Source organism: Mustela putorius, unplaced genomic scaffold, assembly GCF_011764305.1.
Source record: "Mustela putorius furo isolate JIRA1106 unplaced genomic scaffold, ASM1176430v1.1 tig00000224_pilon_pilon_pilon, whole genome shotgun sequence".
NCBI lineage: Eukaryota > Metazoa > Chordata > Mammalia > Carnivora > Mustelidae > Mustela > Mustela putorius.
Genome location: NW_025421321.1, coordinates 11,061,177 through 11,082,764, shown reverse-complemented (window position 1 = coordinate 11,082,764; position 21,588 = coordinate 11,061,177). Strand labels below are relative to the sequence as shown.

The window sequence follows — 21,588 nt, the reverse complement described above, 5'->3', positions numbered from 1 at the left end:
AAAACACCAATGGAGAGCAAAACCCTCCCTCCATGGCAAACCAAGTTTTTAAACAGCTTATAAATCTAATAGGCCATAGAGGAATATTTCTTGGCAATGCTTTCAGACCAAGGAGTTCATTTCATTCAACAAGTATTTTCTACAGCACCCAGTTCTGTGTAGTGTGCACTTGATTCACAAAAGCTCCTTCCAGGAACCCAGAATATATCTGAAAAGAAAAAACGTGCACCCACAATATAGTTCAAAGTACAAGGCAGTCTGTGATTAACTGAGAAAATGCAAAGCCAAAAGTCCAATGCAAAGAGATGGTAGGAAGGGAGCAAGTCAGGGGTTCAGAGGGGCTGCGGAGGCCTCGGGGGGAGACCTGAAAATGAGAGTAGGAAGGAATGGGTATGATTTGGCTGGGTTTAGTGAGGAAGCTGGAGGTGTGAGTAGCTGTGAGTGTCTGTGTGAGGCTCTGTGGCTGCAGGAGCCTGCACTGGGATGAGTGAGGTGTGCTCAGAGGCTGGGAGGGCATCAGCTTGGATGGAACAGCATGTTGATAGGCAAGGCCACATTTGGTAACACGACCAGAAGGAATGATCTTGGTAAACCTTGGGTGATTCAGGAGGAAAATCCCACTCTGCTTTAACATTCGGTGCTCTTCTTTAATAGTGACCAGGCATCGGCTTCTTCAGGTGAAGAACTCTCCACCACATTGTGGGGTTGTGAGGAGAAGAACTAGACCTTCCATTTCCTTTGTCTATTTTCTGATAACTCTGCTTATCTCCCCTGCAACCCCATGTCCCTAGGCAGAGATCTTCTTACAAATAAATGTTTGATTGGCAACATCACTAGCACTGGGAGGAGTACGCTTCTGGTTTCAGCATCTTCAACACTGGAATAATACCCTGAAGGGCATTTGAAATGCCTTATTCATCTGCAGCACCCTGATGCCAGTTAGGAATGCTGGAGGGGAACAGAACTGGAATTACTAGGTAGGAAAAAGTCTCTTTGGAGGAGACCGTAAGATGGAACAACAATGTGATTACTCATAGAAAAAGTTAGAAGTTTTCTATGTCTTGCCTGGAATAGTCAAGCTTTCCAAGACAGGAGATTATCTAACTAAGTTGTATTTTTTTTTTTAAACATCAAGTCATGGTGACTTTAGGGTCTTATATGCAGCATAATAGTTTCTGTGTTATACAGTTTCAGAGGAAGTATTAATTTTGGCAGATAGACAGGCAAAACAGGAGTCTTTTTGAAAAGGGATTTGATCCTGGGACCAAGCCAAGGGCTGGCCAGGCTAATAAGAAAGAAAAATGCAAACCTAGATTTTTTTTTTTTTAAAGGAACAAAATACTACCACCCACTGACTCCATTGCCTCTAGTTACTATTCAAACTTTAGAACTAAATTGAAATATTCATTTATCCAGGACTTTCTCCCAGTCAGACATTATTGGTTGAAGTCATAATTTATTGGGCTATGAACACTTGATTATATAAACATTTCTCCATTTAACAGACCCAGCCATCCTTGTAATAGATTTTATAATTACCCCAGTTATATGGCCCCAGTGATGAAGCTGCAGTACAAACATAATTTGGAAGAACATATCTGGAGAGAAAAGGGTCTTACCATTGCATCTGCTTTATGCTTCATCCGTTTAGCTTCTTGCATAAAATAATCTGCACTGCGTGGCCTATAGGAGAGAATATTAAATGCCATTATTGTGTAAGTGCAAGATCTTTTGAAAATATTCTTCCCTTTTACTCAAACTTGAATCACAATTTTCAAAGTCTGTTTAATATAGAATCAAGCACTTTTGCATTCCCAAATTACTGTGTATATGTGAAATATCACAATTCTTTTTCTCTTAAATTAGCTATTAAAAACACACTCAATATATGCAGATAGTTTACATTTATAGTGATTTTAACATGGTTCCCCAGTGCCTAATTTATGAATCAGATTTCTTATTGCATGGTTAAGAAAACAAGTAAAAAATCTTATTTTACACAATATTTGTATACAACAATCCCTTTTTAATGTAAAGATCATAAATATACCTAATAATAACTGTATGGACATGTATGGATGTATGTTTATGTATTCTTATGAAAGTACATGTCATTATATGCATAAATACAGTTGCATGTATCTATATATAATTATTTTAGGGTTTCCCTGTGGAACATGAAAAGAAGTAACACTGTATCATTATATTCCAGTTGTAATGAAGTTAATTGTAAAGTGATGTCTACCTTGTAACAATGCAAACATGGCATGTATTCTCCAGAGTTCTGATTAGCTAGCTGGTAAACATTAACAGCAGACATGTGCATTATTAAAGCAATAACCCTGGCCAGCACTAACTCTGCTGGGAGATGAAGGTAATTCATACAGAGACAGATCCGAGTGTGTGTAATGACTCCAAGTTATGCTAAGCTACTCATCAGACAGTACCTTTTATGCTTAGTCTGATAGATTTTTAAAAATCTGCATACTCTAGGTACACATATACTTTTTTATATTATGGGTCTTTATATAATCAATAAACTTGATCTATTCATGAATATCCAATATAAGCCAGGACTCCCCAAACGAGAGGTAAGATGTAAATAGTGATATTAATCACAGAATGACTCACCTATTGTTACATGCTTATTCTGAACGCTCCTCTTTCAGATTCTAATTGGTCTTTTCCCTTACCGCAATATTAGGTGGTCAGAGAATCCTTTTACTCAAAGGGGATTATCAAAAATGCTTAGAAATGCCATGTGCACCGTGACAATCCCAAAAGTTTATCCTCATCTTAATGGTTTTAATCAATTAAACAAATAAACAAACCATTTAGTTTCAAGTGCAAATGATGGAGGTGAGAAAAGGACCTTGGTTTTCTTTTACTTCCCCATAAAACACTGTATTACTGTGGTAATGTGCTGAGAATATTTAACTTTCCCAACAAAGAAATAAGGGACATAGTTACAGAATTTCCTTAATGTGTAAAATGAAACTCCCCGTCTTTGGCTCACCATCCCTCTATCATTCTTGCCATTAGGCCTGAAACCTTTCCTTCATCTTGGGAGTGGGGATCTCCATGGCAGTGGGGCCTGAGGTGTCCTTCATAGGAAGGCCCTGCTCCTACTGGCTCTGTTTCTCTAGTTCATCTCCTAGATGTTCACACTTCTTCCATTTGAATGGGTTTTAGTTGACTTTACATGTGGTTTTCCCTTCCTTGCCCACGCATTGACCTTTGAACACTGACTTTTGAATACTGGTCTTAGACTCCAATTCTGAAATTTAAATACGTGTTGCTACTGTTTTTGTTTTTTCATGGACTTCATGTTTCAGAGCAGTTTTAGGTTTACAGCAAAATTAAATGGTAAGTATAGAGAGTTGTCAAATACCTCCTGCCCCTCTCCCACCAGCCTCTCTTACCTTCCTTAACATCCCCTACCAGAGAGGCACATTAGTTACAACTGATGAACCTCCACTGGCCTGTCATTACCACCCAAAGTCCATAGTTACATTAGGGTTCACTCTTGGTCTTGTGCATTCCGTGGGGTATAAGAAATGTATAAAGATGTTTATTCACCATTACAGTATCATAGAGAATAGTTGCACTGTCCTAAGAATCTTCTCCATTATTTTTTGTTGTGTTGTTGCTAAATGTCCCAGCATAGAAGGGCAGACCTTACCTCTAGCCCACACCCAGACCTGACTCCTGAGCTTCAGATGAGTTCACAGAGCCTATCTGCTCAGGAGAGGAGTTCCGGTATCTTCATCTATTCCTCTTCCCTGTTATCAGATGTTGTGAGCGCATTCTCCTTGTAAAGATCCTTCCTTTCCTTATGGACCACATCTACCACCCAGGCCTGGCTTTCATCACCTCTATTGACCTCCAGTTTTACTTCCCTCCAACCTATCCTGAGCTTTAACAAACCTTGACTGTGTTTGTAAAACATGGCTTTCATTACATCACCATCCTACTCATAGACCTAAAATCAATCTCCAGCTCCCAAAGAATCAATCTCAGTTCAGCCCGCCAAAGATCTTGCCTAACTCTTGAACTGTACCAATGACTCCCCAAGGCCCTCAACCACAGCCATGGGTGTCTTCCTTGCTGTGGTGTTTACATGCCATCTCTGTCTTAGAACCTCTCTGCTCATCCTTTTCCTCCCACCTGGAATACTCTGCTCACTTCGTGCATATTCACTGAGTTCCTTCTATGAGTTACCACTCCCCCAAGTTCTTATGTTGTGAGATCCTCTTGGTAACTTGATCCATGCTCATCTCTGTCCTTCCTGGATGCCCCTTCCTGTTTACATTACACTTTTAGACATTTAATTACCTCCTGAGCTGTAGGGCTAAGTCCTGGCATGTGGGCAGCTCTGTAGCTGGTACACATTCAGCAGGGCCTATGCTGTGGCCTATGCTTTGACCTTCCCCACCCTATAGTTTTAGGCACATGGTAGAAGGTCCATGAATCCCCCCTGAATAGCTGAATTCATTTTTGAGTTTAGAAGAGAGTGGTGGCTTCTGATGGGGTGCAGCATCACAGCCAACAAGCCAGAGAACGTCTCCATGGCAACTTGAAATTCTCCACATCATTATCGACTCCACACTCTAGTATATGAGTTTGGTCAATCTTTTTTTGCCTGGTTTTGCAAACCTTTTCACTAATAGATCATCATTTCAAATGCACTTCATTTTCAAGAAAGAATTCTCCCAGCAATAAGGTATGGCATCTTAGTTTCAACTAGCCTTCTAACTTACCCTTAGGGACAGTAGGATCTCCTAATTCTTCATACATGTTCCTTAATCACCACTGTTCTTATCTGCAGCCTATGAATGTACTTTTTAGACCTGATACAGAGGTTGAGTCACAAACTCTCATAATAGTGCACATGGATAAGTAACACATCTAATTTTCTGACTGTATCATAGCAGCTGACACTAACCTGAGATGCTGGGAAAAAAGTGTACCATCCAGAGGCCATTTACAAACACATTAGTAAGAATTCTTATCTTCGCATGTAATGGAGGGCTCACTACACTGAGTCACTGAAGATTGCAGGATAATTGGCTCATTTTCTCCTTTCAGGTGATTTCCAGTGCCCCGCTCCTAGACCAGAACATTACAGAGGCAGTGGGGCCAATGGGATGCCACCAACACTGTCCAGTAGTGTAGTGGGCGCATGCTATCATGAAGGCACCACTCTGACGGCAATGTACAAGTCAGGAGGGATGCAGAACTGTCATCACCACTGTGGCAGTTATAGACTATAACTTGGCCAAGTCTTTACTACAATAAAATCTAATTATTTCAGTGTTCAAACAGATCTGTGATCCAATCTTTTTTTTTTTTTTTTTAACATGAAAAGCCTCGAGTTTTCCTTTTTCATTTAGATAATAACACTCCTCATATTGTTTTTTCACAGTGATGGTATTTTATGATGATACATCAATGAACCTAACAGAAGTTCAATTAAACATCACACACGTAACTAACTGTGTATCTTTGGTTCTTCAGAAATGGGGCTTGTGAGTGATCTTTTTAAAAGCCAAGGCTTAGCCATGTGTATCTTTGTTGTAAGAGCTCTCTGCAACAACAAAAAAAAACTCAACACTTGATCCAAATAGAATGTTTTTTTTCTCTCACCCTCCCACTACCCCACCTATAAACACGCAGCCTTAGTTCTGAGCAGCAACAGGGTTTGAGCCACCCTGGTATTTCTTCTGGCAGAGAAGCATTAAAGCTACCTTGCTTTTTGTTCTGCTCCAAGGCTGAGATAGAGTTGAATGGTCTCCCACGGAGAGGCTGGCAGCCTTCTTTCTGTAATTCCTACCTCTGTGAGATACACCCCCCCACCTCACCCTCCCTCTCCTCCCCCCCAGCAGAGCCGCCTGTTTTGTGAAAACTGGCAGGGATGGGAGCTCAATGTGTTTGAACAAACAGGTTCCTTGGCACAGCAGAAATCTGGATAATTTTCTTAGGGAAGCTGGAGTCCAAATCAGACAGATAGGCAACTGCATACCAAATGAATTCATCATCCGAGATCCTGTCAGCTTGTCATCTGATAAGTCCCATGGGTGTTACTGTGTCCCTCAGCTTTGAAGTACTTTCTTTACAAAGAAGAATGTGTAAGAAGTTAGGTGCAGGCAACCCCCTGCTTTCTCAAAGTTTGCGGTACAAGCCACTTGGCTTTTACGAAAGACCTAGAATGGTTTTTGCTAATCTGGAGAGGATCTTAATGTATCCGAAAAAAAAACCTTACTGTACTAGGGTAGGTCTCTCTTCCAAGTGAAGTAGTAGTGCAAGGTGAGCTCTCGGAAAGCTGGGATACTCTTTGCATTACACAATTTTGGCTTACAAATGATTTCATATGAATGCTCTATCTTCAGCTAGTGGGGGAAACTGTAATTCTTTTTAATCCACTGAAGTGAACATGATTTAGGAGGGCACTTTAGAGTCAGGGTCTCTGGCAGGCTGGGATTGACTTTATGAGTGCTTCTTGAAGGAAGCAGGTAGACTAGACTGCATTTAAGCAGCAAGGATTCAAATGCACTTTTGGTTTCCATTAGCTTGATGCTGGCTGGGGCCCCAGGGTCTCCAGAGTCCGGCTTCTCAGAAGCACAAGTGAACACTCATTGCATCTCATGCAGGCCATGGGCTCCTGCCCATGACTGCTTCTCTCCTGGTCATGCACAGAAAACAGCATGTTTTCTGGGATGCACAGGCTAAGTGTTGCAGGTTTTTGTCATTTAGTCAAAAGCCACTTTCTATTGAAACGGAAACTCATCACTTTGTTGTTCTTCTCTGGGTGTGACATTTAAAATAAAATAATTTTACAAAACTCTTAAAGTGATCAGAGAACTAAGATTTCAATCAGGGAGGTCTGAAGCATTGTCCTTCACTACTCCCCACCACCCCGAGCTTAGTCTTTTTCCCTTTTTCTCTCTCTCTCTATTACTGTTCCAGTTAGAACAAAATAACTTGGCTGAGAGACCGGGATCTCATAAAGTAGAGAATTACATATAAAGAACATATAGGTGTACTAATGGGGGGGGCACCTGGGTGGCTCAGTCGGTTGTGTCTGCCTTCAGCTGAGGTCATGTTCTCAGGGTCCTGGGATCAAGTCCCGCATCAGGCTCTCTGCTCGGCAGGGAGTCTGCTTCTCCCTCTCTTTCTCGCTCTGTGTACTCTCTCTATCACAAATGAATAGATAAAATATTGGAAAAAAAAAAAAGGTGTAGTAATGGTCTACCAGGAAAGGTGGGGAAGGGGGACCTTCAGGAAAAAACAAATGGTAATTGTAAGCCCTCCGTGGGAGCACCTGCCTCAACATACTGTCACCTCAAGGATTTCAATTGGTGTCCTCTGACTAAATCATGCCAGAAGAGATCTGACCTTTTACATACACAACTCTTCCTATCCTCTAAAAAATTAAATCCTTTCAGCTATAGATTTGCTGAGCATAATTATATCACAAATGCCAATCCTTCTTCCTTCCCAGCCACATTTCACACTCCATGGCCTTCAGCACCACGTGGCTGAGGGAGTCTTTTCTCAATGTCGGGGGGTTTAAGTAGTTGGGTTCCTGTTACGGGTGCACAGGGACAGATGGAATGTTTGGTGGTGGTGCTGAATGTGATGATCGTGACTGACTCTTCCTTGTGAAATATGGGCAGGAGACAGTACATCCTTCTGGGAGCAGCAGGCAGTCCTGGCATTCAGGATTCGCTGGCTCCCCAACACAGCAATATGGTTGCTGGGAAAGGGGACTTGATTTCCCAGCCAAGCATTTCACCACTCAGCTCTGCTCAGGACTTCTGTACTGAGGCCTTCACGACACAGTTGTTCTCTCTTGATGTTCCTGGGCCAAGAACTCCCCTGACACTAATTATGACACAAAGAAATCTGCAGCTCATGGCTTCACACTACTAAGATCAGTTTCTAGGCTTTGAGTTGAATCAAGTGCTGTCACTTATTGACATAAATTCTTACAGATTTTTTTAAACAAAAGTTTGGCAATCACACCAGCATCACCTTAAAACCGTGGCTGTCAAGTAGTGAGTGTTGAGCATGGCTAAATGTCAGGGAGGTGCAGCCACTCTGCCACCAATCTGAGCCTGCAAATTACACAGAACAAGCTGACCTAGATCACATTTTTAAAAATAAGTGTTATTTTGTTTGGTTCCCTCTACATCCCGAAGACATAAACTGGTGCCTGTTTAATTGGTAAGTAACATAGGAGAAGGGGTTGAGAAGCCATGAATTTAAACTTACCTGCATTTAGATTCCTTATATTCACTGGGGGGGAAAACTGCAGGCCTTACTCTTCTGGGAATGTTATTCTCATTCAGTTGTGTTCATTCAGCACTTGTTATTAAGCGCCCACTGAATTCAGCTGTTGTCTGAATCGCATGTTTATTCAACCATTAACCAGTATTTATAATACAAAAGGATGAGTTTACTTTTATCTAGAAGCTACATGATGCAGCTTTAAAAATTAAATGACAGTGTGGCATCTGTTCCTTTTTGGATCACTGTAGCTGGATTTCCATCAACTCTAAATTACTCCTGAGCGATTTCTCTAGCTCGCTCTTTTTTTTTTTCCCCACTGGTGGCTTGTCTGGTTGGTTCACTGCTTGTGGACGCTTTCAGCGAGGAGAAGTAGAGGAAAGTGACAGGAGCCAGGTCCTTGTCTGTCAAAGAGGCTGCTGGTGGGGAAACTGGTGTAGAACAGAGAGGAGCAGGAGGTGGAAGTTTTGGGGTCCCAAGGCACCTTCCTGCAGAAGCCAGCCATGTGCCTCCCTATGCCCTGAATTAATGACTGAGGATTAATTAATTTCATATCTTAACTCTAGCCAATGTACCTGGCCCTTAGTAAAAATACTCAGCACATATGAACTGGACCTGGGAGACATTCTGCATCAGTATGGGTGACTTCCTAGTCCAGTCATCTCTTGAGGGACATGGATTTTTATGGTTTTAAGGAAGAGACAATGCCTAGTTTTGCTTTTCAAGCTTCATGGATCTTCCCAAGACTTTCTTAGTTCAGTGGTCGACTGGCTGTTGGAGTTGCATGTTTACTTTACTGTTAAGGATTTCAAATCAACTAGGACACATGGCAATTGGAACATGACATCTATCTCTCCATATGATGGATATGTAAGAGTGCTTTTTTATTCCATTATATCTATATCCGTAAAAAGACAGTTTTACTGTAGCTGTCAGCCAGAAAAATTATACATATTGCTAATAGGAAGACATTAGCTTTGTTGACACAGAAAGTGAAAAAATTATATTCCCAATAGCCCCAGCAGATTCAGAAACATTTCCTTTTGTAAGTAGTCTGAGAAACTGCAGATCAGAATATGGCCATTTACTTGTCACTGTTTCTGACTTAGATTTTTGGTCTATATACTGGAAAATTTCTTATATGTAAATTTTCCATATGTATATTTAATATCATTGTATTAATATATGTGATACCCTTGTGTGTGTGTTTAAATATCATGCCCTTAACATCACCTGCTGGAAATGTTGGGAGGTTTTAAGCACTTTAGGGTCTACTACACATTGTGTTTGATCGCATTGTTAGATTACGGCTTCTGAATGCAAACTGCCATGTTGTCATCAGACACAATTTTAATCTCCTGTTTTTACAAATTGTTAGAGCTCATGAGAATGATTTATACCACCAAACCCTAATTTATATGTGGTTGACCGAGGACTGTCCTTCCATCATATGCACCCACCTCAGGGATTAATTACCACCTCCCTCACTTGATGCTTAGGGCAGTGGAGAAACCAAGGGAAGGCGAGATGGTGAGGGCCAGAAGAGTGTGCGGGGGTTGAGTGCGGCTGTAGCCGCTATGGGAAGAAGAGAAAAACATTCGCCCTCCTGGGCCACCCTTAAACTTCCATAAATCCAATTATCTTGGAATGCGTTCAGTAAGTGGAACAAACCAAAAATGTGGATTTGGCTTTCAACTCCCCAATTCTGTACCCTTAATTAGTTCACTGAAGTCCAAGCATAAATTCAGGACTATAACTTCATATTCTCATTTCTTGAGATGTCTATGGGGTGAATAAATAGAGTGTGTCTATACCCTGGGTGAAGTCAGGGCCAGAGAAGAGGTTGGGTGGAAGATGGGGATGAAGGAGTCATTACTTCTGCCCAGATGGTCACTCTCAGGAGATCTCATCTAACCGGGTCTTAGGAGAACCTCTGGGACAGAGGTATCATGATTACCATTTTCCCAGTAAGGTCGAAGACATTCGGCACCCCTTACTTTTTCCAGTTTTGGGTGGGGTTAGTGGATTATAGTCTGTCCCCTCAGACTGTAAGCAATGAGAGGACAGGATGACTCAGTGCTGCACACTGTTCCACCCTGGGATTTAGTGGGGAGCCCACACAGACATGCACTGGATATGTGTTTAATAGTTAACGTCAAAACCAGGATTCAAGCCAAACTCTTGAAACCGTATCTTCTGTCTTCCAGACTTGTCCTGGGCACATATTTATTTTCCTTAAGGGCCTAAATAATTTCCAGTATCATTATATCACTTCTCCTTTATCATTTTCAGAATCTCAAGAGCATCCCAGGATGTTATTTTTATTCCTCTTCTTCTCCTGTTTCTTCTCCTTTTAAATTGATGCTGGGAATGGAAGCAATACTTGGGGTTTCAAGGGCTAGGGCTGGGAAGGATGACAGGATATTTATTTTCCTGTTTAAGACCTGTTTATGCTATTATAAAGAATACAGCATTTTAGAATGAAATAAACCAGGAGTGCATCGCTATTATTCTTTGCCCATTATAATTTACTAAAACAAAAATGCTTCTCTTTCTGGGAGCATACAACTGCCAACAGTCCAAAATGCAGGTGCTCAGGAATGTAAGGCTCATGGATGCCATTTGCCTTAGCTTCCTGACATCTTGGATGTAGCCCCAGTAGCTTTGGCTGTTGTAGCCTTTCAAAAATCCCATGAGGACTCTGAGGTGCATTCAAAGTTAAGCTCCAGTTCCCTTTGAGAAAGCAACACTCACCTGACCAAGTCATGCATATAACCCTCTTACTTGTGGAGTTTCTGTTTTACCTTGCCCCTTACCACATCAACAAAGAGTCCACACTCACATATCATCGAAGACAAGTTTCTGTCTCTTGCAGTCCCTGTGGCCGTTGGCACCTGGAGACCATGGCTCTGTCTGTGGCCGTGACTTGTGGAGAACGTTTTCGGAATTGTTGTGAGCGGCCTTCTAAACAAACAAACAAAAAAACAACACACCAGTCTTTCAGAAACCTGGCTGAAAGGGCAACCCGCTGTTTTGTGTTCTAGGTTAGAACTGATGATCCCTTGAGTTTAAATAAAGAAAAAGAAATATGTGTGTTCCAGTTCTCATGCTGAGGGCTTCTGCATGTGTTGTCAAATGGCATTCTTGTAACAGTATCAGAAGGGAAGTTCTTAATGACCCACACTCACAGATCCAGAAACTGAGGCTAGCTGAAGTTAAGAAACTTCCCCAAGTTCAAATAACTACTGTGGGTGACACCCAGGGCTTAGGACTCAAGCCCCTACTTTTCCCAGTTGGCTAGACCAGTGGTTGGAGACCAGTGGTTCTCCAAGATGATGTCTGCATTAGAATCATCCTGGGGAGTGCTGTCAACACACAGACTGCTGGACCCCCACCCATCCAGAGCTGAATTTAGAATGTGGAGTGGGGCCTGAGAACATCACATTTCTAGCAATTTCCAAGTGATGCTGATCCAGGAACCAAGCTTTCAGAACTGCTGGCTTATAATCCCTCTCAAAAGAGAAGTCATTCAGGTCACAAATGGACTGATTCTCATGAGCTGTCCATGAAAAGCAGGAAAAGGCAAAGGGAATAACTAGAAATTATTTAAAATGTGTTTTTAAAAGGAACACTATTGATCTGTGGAAAAATTAAGAAATCACATTCCCTGGAGATTCAAATATTTATAGAGCACCTATTGTGTGCTAGACCCATGAATCATAAAGCAACTTTGATTACAAAATTCAAACAGTTTCCTCTGAAATAATTAAAATGTGTTGAGTATGTATGAATGCTTCTTTAAATATGGACTGATTTTGGGGCACCTGGGTGGCTCAGTGGGTTAAAGCCTCTGCCGTTGGCTCAGGTCATGATCCCAGGGTCCTGGGATCGAGCCCCGCATAGGGCTCTCTGCTCAGTGGGGAGCCTGCTTCCTCCTCTCTCTGTGCCTGCCTCTCTGCCTACTTGTGATCTCTGTCTGCCAAATAAATAAATAAAATCTTTAAAAAAAAAAATAAATAAATATGGACTGATTTTATGTGTAGTCAAGCCTCTTGGTTGTAAGAGCCCCCAGGTCTCTGCATTCCTTTTTGGCACTCACGGCAGCCATTACCAATGTGTGTGATTTCCTGTCTATGTCATTCTGCCCAGCCAGACTGTTCCCACAGGCACAGAATAAATGTTAGGTCATCACTGGCTCTCTATTGCTTGGCACAGTGTATGGCACACAGTAAGTACTTGCTCAATAAACATCTGTTTGGTGAAAGAAAGAATGACTGAATAAAGTCTGTAATTATTTTACAATTCTCTGGACATCATGGTTGCTTTTATGTTGGGCTCTAGTGGTGAAGAAACGTTTTGTTTGTGTTTTGATTTTAATTGGTAGTTTTTTTATTCCAGTTTTTTCTAGTAAGGTCTTAGACTCTTTGAGCCTAGAATTAAAGATAATTGTTCTCAAATAAGGGTGCATCAGCTAGTTATTAATATCCTGATGTTACAAGATTTTGGCTCTTGCTGGACCTTCTACCAACTATTTTACCTCTGTAGTTCATGGGATGGAACATTAAATACTGCCTTCCCCCATCTTTCTTTGCAGAGCCCTCTTCTCATGCCTCATCTCTCTCCCTGCCTCACAAAGCCCTGCTGGTACTGACAGCATGGTGGTGATGTGAGAGAACTTGGGAGGATGTGCCCCCACAGGATCCAGAGCCACCAGCTGTTAGAAGGAGTGGCCATAAAGAGGAACTAACATGTAGAGTTAGTTACATAGGTATCTGTAGGTATCGGTTCTTCAGATAATACAAGCTCATTTAAATATTCTCACCACCATTTTGCCAATGAAACCAGCTCAGAGATGAAGCAACTGGCCAAAGTCACATTTGGACTAGATATGAGGTTAGACAGTCTGTGGACCCCAGACCCCTGCCCTACTCCAGGGCAACACAGGCAGCTGGAATCACCCCTGGGAAAGTTGCTGGAAAAGAGGTAGGGGCCTGCTCCCACATTTTGGCCACTGCACTTAAACTGGAATGAGAAATCCCATAGTTTTGGCCTAGAGTCAGTCCCAGATTTCACTCTGCCCTGGGGCAAGGAATCTTCCCAAATGAAAGGGCTGGTTGGTTCCAAACTCCCAATTTACAGTGTCTCCAGATGGTAATCCTTTGGGGTCATTTCTCTTCAGAGTGGGAAATGCAATTCTACAAAGAGACATCCTAAGCAGAAGAGGCTTACAATGTCTCCTCTGGTTTCTTCTTCTGTCATTCTCTGTGGGAAGAAGTAATGGGGTGTGCTGGTTCACCTGGACTTTCCAGAGCAGCATTTAGGGATTTTTACGAGACCTCAAGCATGTGTTTAGACTGTACCGGGCTAGAGACAGATGAGTATAGAGGTGTGCTCAATTTCATTTTTATTTTTATCAGGAAAGGAAGAGAATCAACATACCGCGAGGTCTCCGGCATGAGATTGCAGCTGGTTCTCAGCCTTATGCTTTTTGTTGGAGGAGGCAGAAGTGAACAAGCCACTGCCATTTGATTTGCTGGAAGAAGTTAAGTCCTCACTGGAATATTTGTGTTTAGATGCATCCGAGAGGGGTGAGATGGGTGACCGGAGCATTTTTTCATTTTTATTTATTGGTATTGCCAAACTGAAAAAGGAAATCACAGTAATGGAATGTCACACAGTCAGCACAGGGAAAGGTAAATGTTTTATATATGACCCAAACCTCCCATTTAAAATCTACTGGTAGGAAGGCGTTTATTGGGAATTATTATACCAGGAAACAATTTTATGGCCTTAGGACCATAAAAAACAATAAGTAAATTTTATTCATTATTTCCTTACTCATCTTATTAGGATGAATAATAATTCTAGTGCTAAATGACTAACACTAGTAAGACTTTCATTTTTCTGGGTTTTTCATCCGAGGATCTCAAAACATTTAACAACTTACTGTTTTTCTAACATGCCGAAGTAGCAAATAATGGGAAAGTCAATCACAAGATATATGAGTTCTCCACCTGTAAAAGGACTTTTTATAACACCTGAACTTATACAAATTATTATATGAAGAATAGCAGAATCACAGAATAATCTGCAAAGTGTGAGGCCAACTTTCAGTTGTTAGGTTTCTGAGCTAACCAAACATTCATCAGAATAAACACAGAACAGAAAACTGTCATTAAAAGTTACATTTGCCGGGGGTGCCTGGGTGCTTCAGTTGGTTAAGCATCCAATTCTTAATTTCAGCTCAGATCATGATCTCAGGGGTTGTGAGATGAAGCCCCGCACTGGGCTCCGCACTGGGTGTGGAGCCTGCTTAAGATATTCTTTCTCTTCCTCTGCCCCTCACCCCTTCTAAAAAAAAAGTAACATTTTCTAATTTCTAGTTCCTTATTTCACATCCAAAATTAATTGTTTATACCAGAGGAGGACAATTGCTATATAATTTCACTTTTATGTACAATCTAAAAAACAAAACAAATGAACAAACAAAAAACTGAAACAGACTCATAAATACAGAGAACAAACTTGTGGTTGCTGGACAGAAGGGGGTGTGGGGGGAAGAGGATTAAGGAATACAAACTTCCAGTTATAAAATAAATAAACTGTGGGGATAAAAAGTCAGTAATACAATAATAATTCTGGATGGTTACAGATGGTGACCGTGCTTATCATGACGAGCATTTCACAATGTATACAGATGGTGAATCACTACCTTGTAGATCTGAAACTAACAAAATATTGTATGTCAACTATACTTCAATTAAAACCAAAAAAGCCCACAAACAAATGAATAAAACTATGGTCTATCCCTGAATATAACTCTTCCCCAAAATTAACCATCAGAGAAAGAGTCACCTATATTTGAATCTTTGCTATATATGTTAATACTGATGGGCTTGTCTCCATTACTTTACTCTGAAAAAAAAAATGAGGGAAGACACATTAACCTGAAATAAACTCAAACACTGCTAATTTGGGATGCTCAGAGAAGTCACTTGACATAGATAGTTTAAAAAGGGTAAATCCATTTAACAAAGACTTAGTCTCTAGTCCTGCAATTATTACTTCTTAATTGCATGTGTTGGCTATCATTGCAAATAAGCCATTCAAGTCACTTCAAAAAGCAATTTCCTTAGTTGGTGGTCACAGTGTAGAAATTAGAAACACAGGCTTCTAGAACAGATAATAAAGCCAAAGTTTTTAATGTTAAAATAACAAGGCTCTTTTTGTTATGCAAATAGATCTGGGTAGGGACAGAATTTCTGGTGATAGATTTCTGGTTCAAAAAGTACTGTGTGTCTAACAACCCAGAAGTGAGATGTGTTCTGGAAAACTCTTTTGGGCAAATCAAAAGTGGCTCAGGGATAATGAAAACACTGATGTTGTAGATGTGAACAGTCTGTACATAATTGTGTCTTGACAAGTAAGCAAACAAAGTCATATTTCTAAATATTATTTTACATATTATGTGGTTTGAAATGTTCACGGAAAACCAAATTATTACACTAAACATTATCATGGACATAGGATTATTTCTTCTCCATCATTCTAAGTTTACATACTCAAGGTGACCAAACCAACTTTATTTGGATCTCATCTTTGGGATAGCTGATCCCCTTATATACATTCCTGAGGTGCACAGACCACCTTTCTTAGAAAGAACTTGAAGCACTTTTATATGCACGGGTAATTATGTAACATGAATAAAACTATCTGAGCTAAAGGCTCTGCCAGACAAAGGCTCTAGAACAAGAGCTTTTATCCTGGGGTCTGGGAATGTGGATGGGAAAAAGTTACAACTTTTCACCGAAATGGAACATTTCCAGAGTAGTGGTTTAGCGGGAGTTGTGCTAACAATGCCTGTGATTGTGTCATCAGCAGGAAATCACAGATATTCTCCTGTCATGTCACAGCGGTTGCAGACATTTTGAAATATTGCTTCTATTTTTCTTTGTCGCTACTTAGATATTATGGCAGTTACTAGGATCTGCTAGAAAGGTTTTCAGTGCATTAACAAAGAAGCACGTTTACAACTATATCACATATTTAAAAGACGTTTTGGAGCCACATTTCTCCTATTCACATTTCCCCAGGATTCTGGGCACCCACTAGGCACAGTGCCACCCACTAAGCACAGAGCACTGTGGGCTAGGCCAGGCCAGCTTACACACATACTCTCCCTCTTGCTCAGACCTTTAAGAGCCCTCGTCTTCTTCCCAAGGTGACTCTCACACTGCAGTGGGCCTGTGCTTGTGTGCCCTCACTCTCCAATTTCCTCTTGGAGGTTTAGTATTGCTCTACATCTTCTCCTAACCTTTCAGTTTACATTTTTATGTGTCGTGCTGAAACATTAATCTCCCCTTAAAAATTCTATGTACACAGTTAGGGAGAGTGAGGACTGTCTTAGCAGAGGAAAAGTGGTTTCTGAGCTGTGGTATTTCTAAATGGAAAGAGCGTCTATGACTGATGATAAGCTACTCACTTCTAATAAATATGGGGGACCTTGCCTTGCTAGAAAGCCATTTGTCAGAGAGGGAATTTGGTGCAATGTGGTTCTATCTGGAACCCCTTTAGAGGAGTGACTTGGTGCCATTTAACCTTGGAGACACAGATCCTGTCTAATGCCATGATTTTAGTCTATATCCAAGAGATTAAACTCAGTTTATATTTTTTCATTCATGTTAATAGGCTTAGTGTTCTTATGGGTTTAGTGGCTATTAAAATAATGGTTTGAAAATCCAGTTACTGAGTTTTCAGAGGGAAGGTGTGTCTTTGAGAGCACAGAATGAGTATAACTAGTACCCGGTCTTTTGTTAAAAAGGAGTCCTGACAGTGGCTCTGGGGGTTCTGACAGGAACACACATCCAGGCTTAATTGTTAGCCTTAGGTTAGTTAAATCAAGGGAAACAAGTCTGAAGACCCAGACCAGAGCAGTCATTAAAATATGGCACCTGCCTTTTGGACCCAGAGATCCTTTGGGCTTACCTGTACCTTCAGTGGAACATGCATACCTGTTGATATTCATGCTGCAGTGGTTTGCAGGTAAAGTATTATTGGCAGAGGCAGTCAGTCGTGAAGAGCTCTCTTTTTCTCCCTGGGCCTTCTTGACCTCCCTGTAGTCATCTTCATTGTCACACTGCACGGAAATAAGCAAAAACTAATCAGCTCTGGATTTCAAGGGATCATAATGAGCTCCCACCAAAACCTTCTGCAGAGCAAGGGCTCCCAGGAGACCAGCTTACTCGGCTTTTCCAGAGAGTATCCCAACAGGAATGTGGTTGCACTGTTCCTGTCCCTGTTCTAGGTTACTGGTCAGCTCTTCAACCAACAAGAATGAAATCTTGTCAGTTTTACTATAGACATTTTATTGAGAGGAAAAGCACGACACCAGGATCAACATTAGAGAGGGAACATTGTGAATGATGAAAACTGGTCTGTCATCAATATATCTGACTTAGTTCTCCAAAGACGACCTCTTCTGAATTCACACTGTACCTCCAGTGTCTCTCATTTTAGCATTTCTTGGCATCTGAATAAAGTATAATTACCATAACCTGGGCTTAATGCCATAAGGACAATGACAAGCCTAGACATTTTTTTGAAATATATGGCTTTTATGAATTTCAAGCAAATGTTGTTACCTCTTGGTGTCTTAATTCTAGTTAACAATTTCTATCCCATGACAGCTTAGAATTCTTAATGTAACTTTTATTATAAAATAGTATTATGCTGGGCAAAATAAGTCAATCAGAGAAAGACAATTATCATATGGTTTTACTCATATGCGGAATATAAGAAACATGGAAGAAGACTGTAGGGGAAGGGAGGGAAAATAGAATGGGATGTCATCAGAGAAGGAGAAAAACCATGAGAGACTCTTAACTCTAGGAAATAAACTGACGATTGCTGGAGGGGAGGTGGGTGGGGGGCATGGAATAACTGGGTGATGGGCATTAAGGAGGGCATGGAATGTGATGAGCACTGGGTGTTATACACAACTGATAAATTACTGAACACTACATCTGAAACTAATGATATACTATAAGTTAGTTAATTGAATTTACATTTAAAAAATAGTATTTCAATGGAATTCTTGTTTCCATGACTGTGTTTAATTTTTTTTTAAAGATTTTATTTATTTATTTCACAGAGAGAGATCACAAGTAGGCAGAGAGACAGGCAGAGAGAGAGGGAGGAAGAGGAAGCAGGCTCCCTGTAGAGCAGAGAGCCTGACGTGGAACTCGATCCCAGGAATCTGAGATCATGACCTGAGCCGAAGACAGAGGCTTAACCCACTAGGCCACCCAGGTGCCCTGTGTTTAACTTTTAGGGTACAATGTAAATACTCAACAAAGTTCCATTTTGGGTGAGAAAGTGGACACAGTTACAGTATATTCAGGGCTTTCAGCAGTGTTTTCCAGGACGTAAGTGCTGACTTCAAAGATAGAAAGACTTTGACCTTCTCTCTCTAGCTGGGATTGTCATACAGCCTCTGTCACAGGATCTCAGATGCTTACACTGAAGCTGACCCCAAGTGACCCCAAACCAAAGCTCTGAATCCCTAGTCTTCTGCTCTGGGTTCCTACCAGGGCTAGACTCTGAACCTTTGGCAGCCAGGTCTATGGTGTCCCAGAGCTGGGTATTAACACCCCAGATGCTGAGTGAAGATTGTTATGAAAATGTTCTTTCACTTCTCTGTGTCTGTATTTAATGGTGACTCACTAGATTTTAGGAGGAGGGCTAGGTGTCAGGCTTGGTGTAAATGAAGTTTCATTAAGTTAAAAATTTTTAGAAATGCCATAATAAAATTATTTAAATATAGAATATTATGGAATTTATATATATGTCTTTCTGTACATCTATTTATGTATGCTATATGTATTTCCAATCTATGTTTATCAATTTCTAGCTATGCATATTTCTTAAAAAACTATTTTTTTTCTGTCTTTCTTTCCATTAGTCTATCCATTTACCCATCAGTCCCACAAATAATGAGGGGGGCAGTTTATCTAGAGGGAAACAGAAGGGAAGAGGGATAAAGAAGTAGTGAGCTAGCCCATATAACTGAATTATATGGTCTATACCTGACAACACCTCTGCAAAGATGTCACCATTTCACAAATGAAGAAACTGAAGTACAGAGAAGGTAAGGTCACCTGATTAAGGTTCTCCAGGAGGCCAGGGCTGACTACATAGTTTGCAGGGTTCAGTGCAAAGTGAAAACACTGAGCCCCTTGATCAAAAAACCAGAAAAGATCCTTGATATAGGTCTTAGTGATACTTATTTGAATTTGACACCAAAACCAAAGACAACAAGAGGAAAAGTAGGTAAGTAGGACTATATCAAACTGAAAAGCTTCTGCACAGCAAAGAAAACCACCAACAAAATGAAAAGGCAACCTACCGAATGGGAGATGATATTTGCAAATATGTATCTGATAAGGGGTTAATATCCAAAATATATAAAGAAGTCCTACAACTCAATAGCAAAAACACAACCCAATTAAACAAAGGGCAGAGAATCTGAACAGATGTTTAGACACCATGCAAATGGCCAACAGATACATGAAAAGACACTCAATATCACTAATCATCAGGCAAATGCAAATCAAAACCACAATAAGATCACTTCACACCCGTTAGAACTGCTAAAATAACAAATGGCAAGTGTTGGCGAGGATGTGGAGAAAGGGAACCCTTGTGCACTGATGGTGGGAATGTAAACTGGTGCAGCTGCTCTGGAAAACAGTATGGAGGTTTCCCCCCAAATTAAAACTATAATTATCAGATGATCCAGCAATTCCACTTTGTATATTTATCTGAAGAAAAGGAAAACAACAACTCAAAGAGGTATTATGCAACCCCATGTTCATTGTAGCATTTATCACAACAGCCAAGACATGGAAACAATGCATGAATGGGTAAAGAGGATGTGGTGTGTGTGTGTGTGTGTGTGTGTGTGTGTATTAGTATATTATTTAGTCATTAAAAAATGAAACCCCACCATTTCAATAGCGTGAATGGAACTTGAGGGCATTTTATTAAGTGAGATAAGTCAGACAGAAAATAATACTATATGATCTCACTTAGATATGGAATATAAAAACAAAGCCCAAATAAAGAAAAAAGCCCAAGCTGGTATATAGAGAACAGACTGGTGGTTGCTTGAGGGGAGGGTGAGGGGAGGGCAAAGTGGGTGAAGGGGGTCAAAATGTACAAACTTCCAGTTATCAAATGAATAAGTCATAGAAATGTAATGCAGAGCATGGTGACTGTAGTTAATAATACTTTACTGCATATTTGAGGGTAGCTAGGAGAGTGGATCTTGAATGTTTTCATGAGAAAAAAAACATTCTAACTGTATAATGATGAATAGTAACTGTATTTATTGCGGAGATCATTTTGCAATACATACAAAAACTGAACTGTTATGATGTACACCTGAAACTAATATAATGTTATGTCAATTATGCCTCAAAAGATAAACTGAAGAAAAGAGCAGGAAAAGAATAATGTTATAAAGTACTAAAGTAGAAAACATTTTCCTGTCTGTCAAAGTCTCTCTCTTGAATTATCATGGTGATGTTTTAATTACCATTTCATATCATGTTTCTTCAGGCATGGGGATACGTAGGGGTCACAGGCAGACTGAAGGGCCCAGGCCAGTCCCGTGACTATATGCATGCACAGGCCCAACAGTGGTTTTCCCGTGCCTGTCAGATGTATTGGGCTAGGGAAGTCGACATTTCCTTTCCATGGCCCACTCCTCAACCCAAGGCCAACCTACAACTCCTGGGAGATTGTAGTCCCCTGCTCTGAGACTTCTCACATCCTGGATGAGGGCTGGGTGAGATGCTTATCTTGACCTGATGTGCCTTGGCCCCTGGGGGCTTAGAGGAGAAGCACAGGTCCCTGGAAGGAGATGGGGACTAGAGGGTGGCACAGGGCCTGCTTCTACACTGTGTTGCCAGAGTGTTTCAGTATGGGAGTGATGATGGAAACTTTTCCTGTAAGCCTTCTGACAAACTTTGGAGGGCCAAGGGGCCAAAAGGTTGGCAGAAGCCATGGTGTGGAAACAGACAGGATGGGGGACCACATGTGAGTTAGAGCTCCACACTCCTCCCGCGAGCCTGGGTTCTATCATCCCGTCCATCGCACTTCACTTAAAAACACAAAATCGGGGCACCTGGGTGGCTCAGTGAATTAAGCATCTGCCTTTGGCTCAGGGTCCTGGGATCGAGCCCTGCATTGGGCTCTCCGCTCAAGAGGGAGCCAGCTTCCCCCCCTCTCTCTGCCTTC

At 41.1% G+C, this 21,588-nt stretch overlaps 1 protein-coding gene across 7 annotated transcripts in view; it reads right to left on the bottom strand.

Annotated features, from left to right (window-relative positions):
• Positions 1 to 21,588, bottom strand: part of AFF3 (AF4/FMR2 family member 3) — a 575,972-nt gene that overhangs the window by 17,188 nt on the left and 537,196 nt on the right. For all 7 annotated transcript variants that reach the window (XM_045077717.1, XM_045077718.1, XM_045077719.1 and 4 more), the window contains 4 exons: positions 17,301 to 17,425; positions 13,729 to 13,930; positions 11,132 to 11,253; positions 1,620 to 1,683 (listed from right to left, as the gene is read on the bottom strand). In XM_045077717.1, the coding sequence (XP_044933652.1) occupies positions 1,620 to 1,683; positions 11,132 to 11,253; positions 13,729 to 13,930; positions 17,301 to 17,425 (513 nt within the window). The remainder of the gene's footprint in view (positions 1 to 1,619; positions 1,684 to 11,131; positions 11,254 to 13,728; positions 13,931 to 17,300; positions 17,426 to 21,588) is intronic.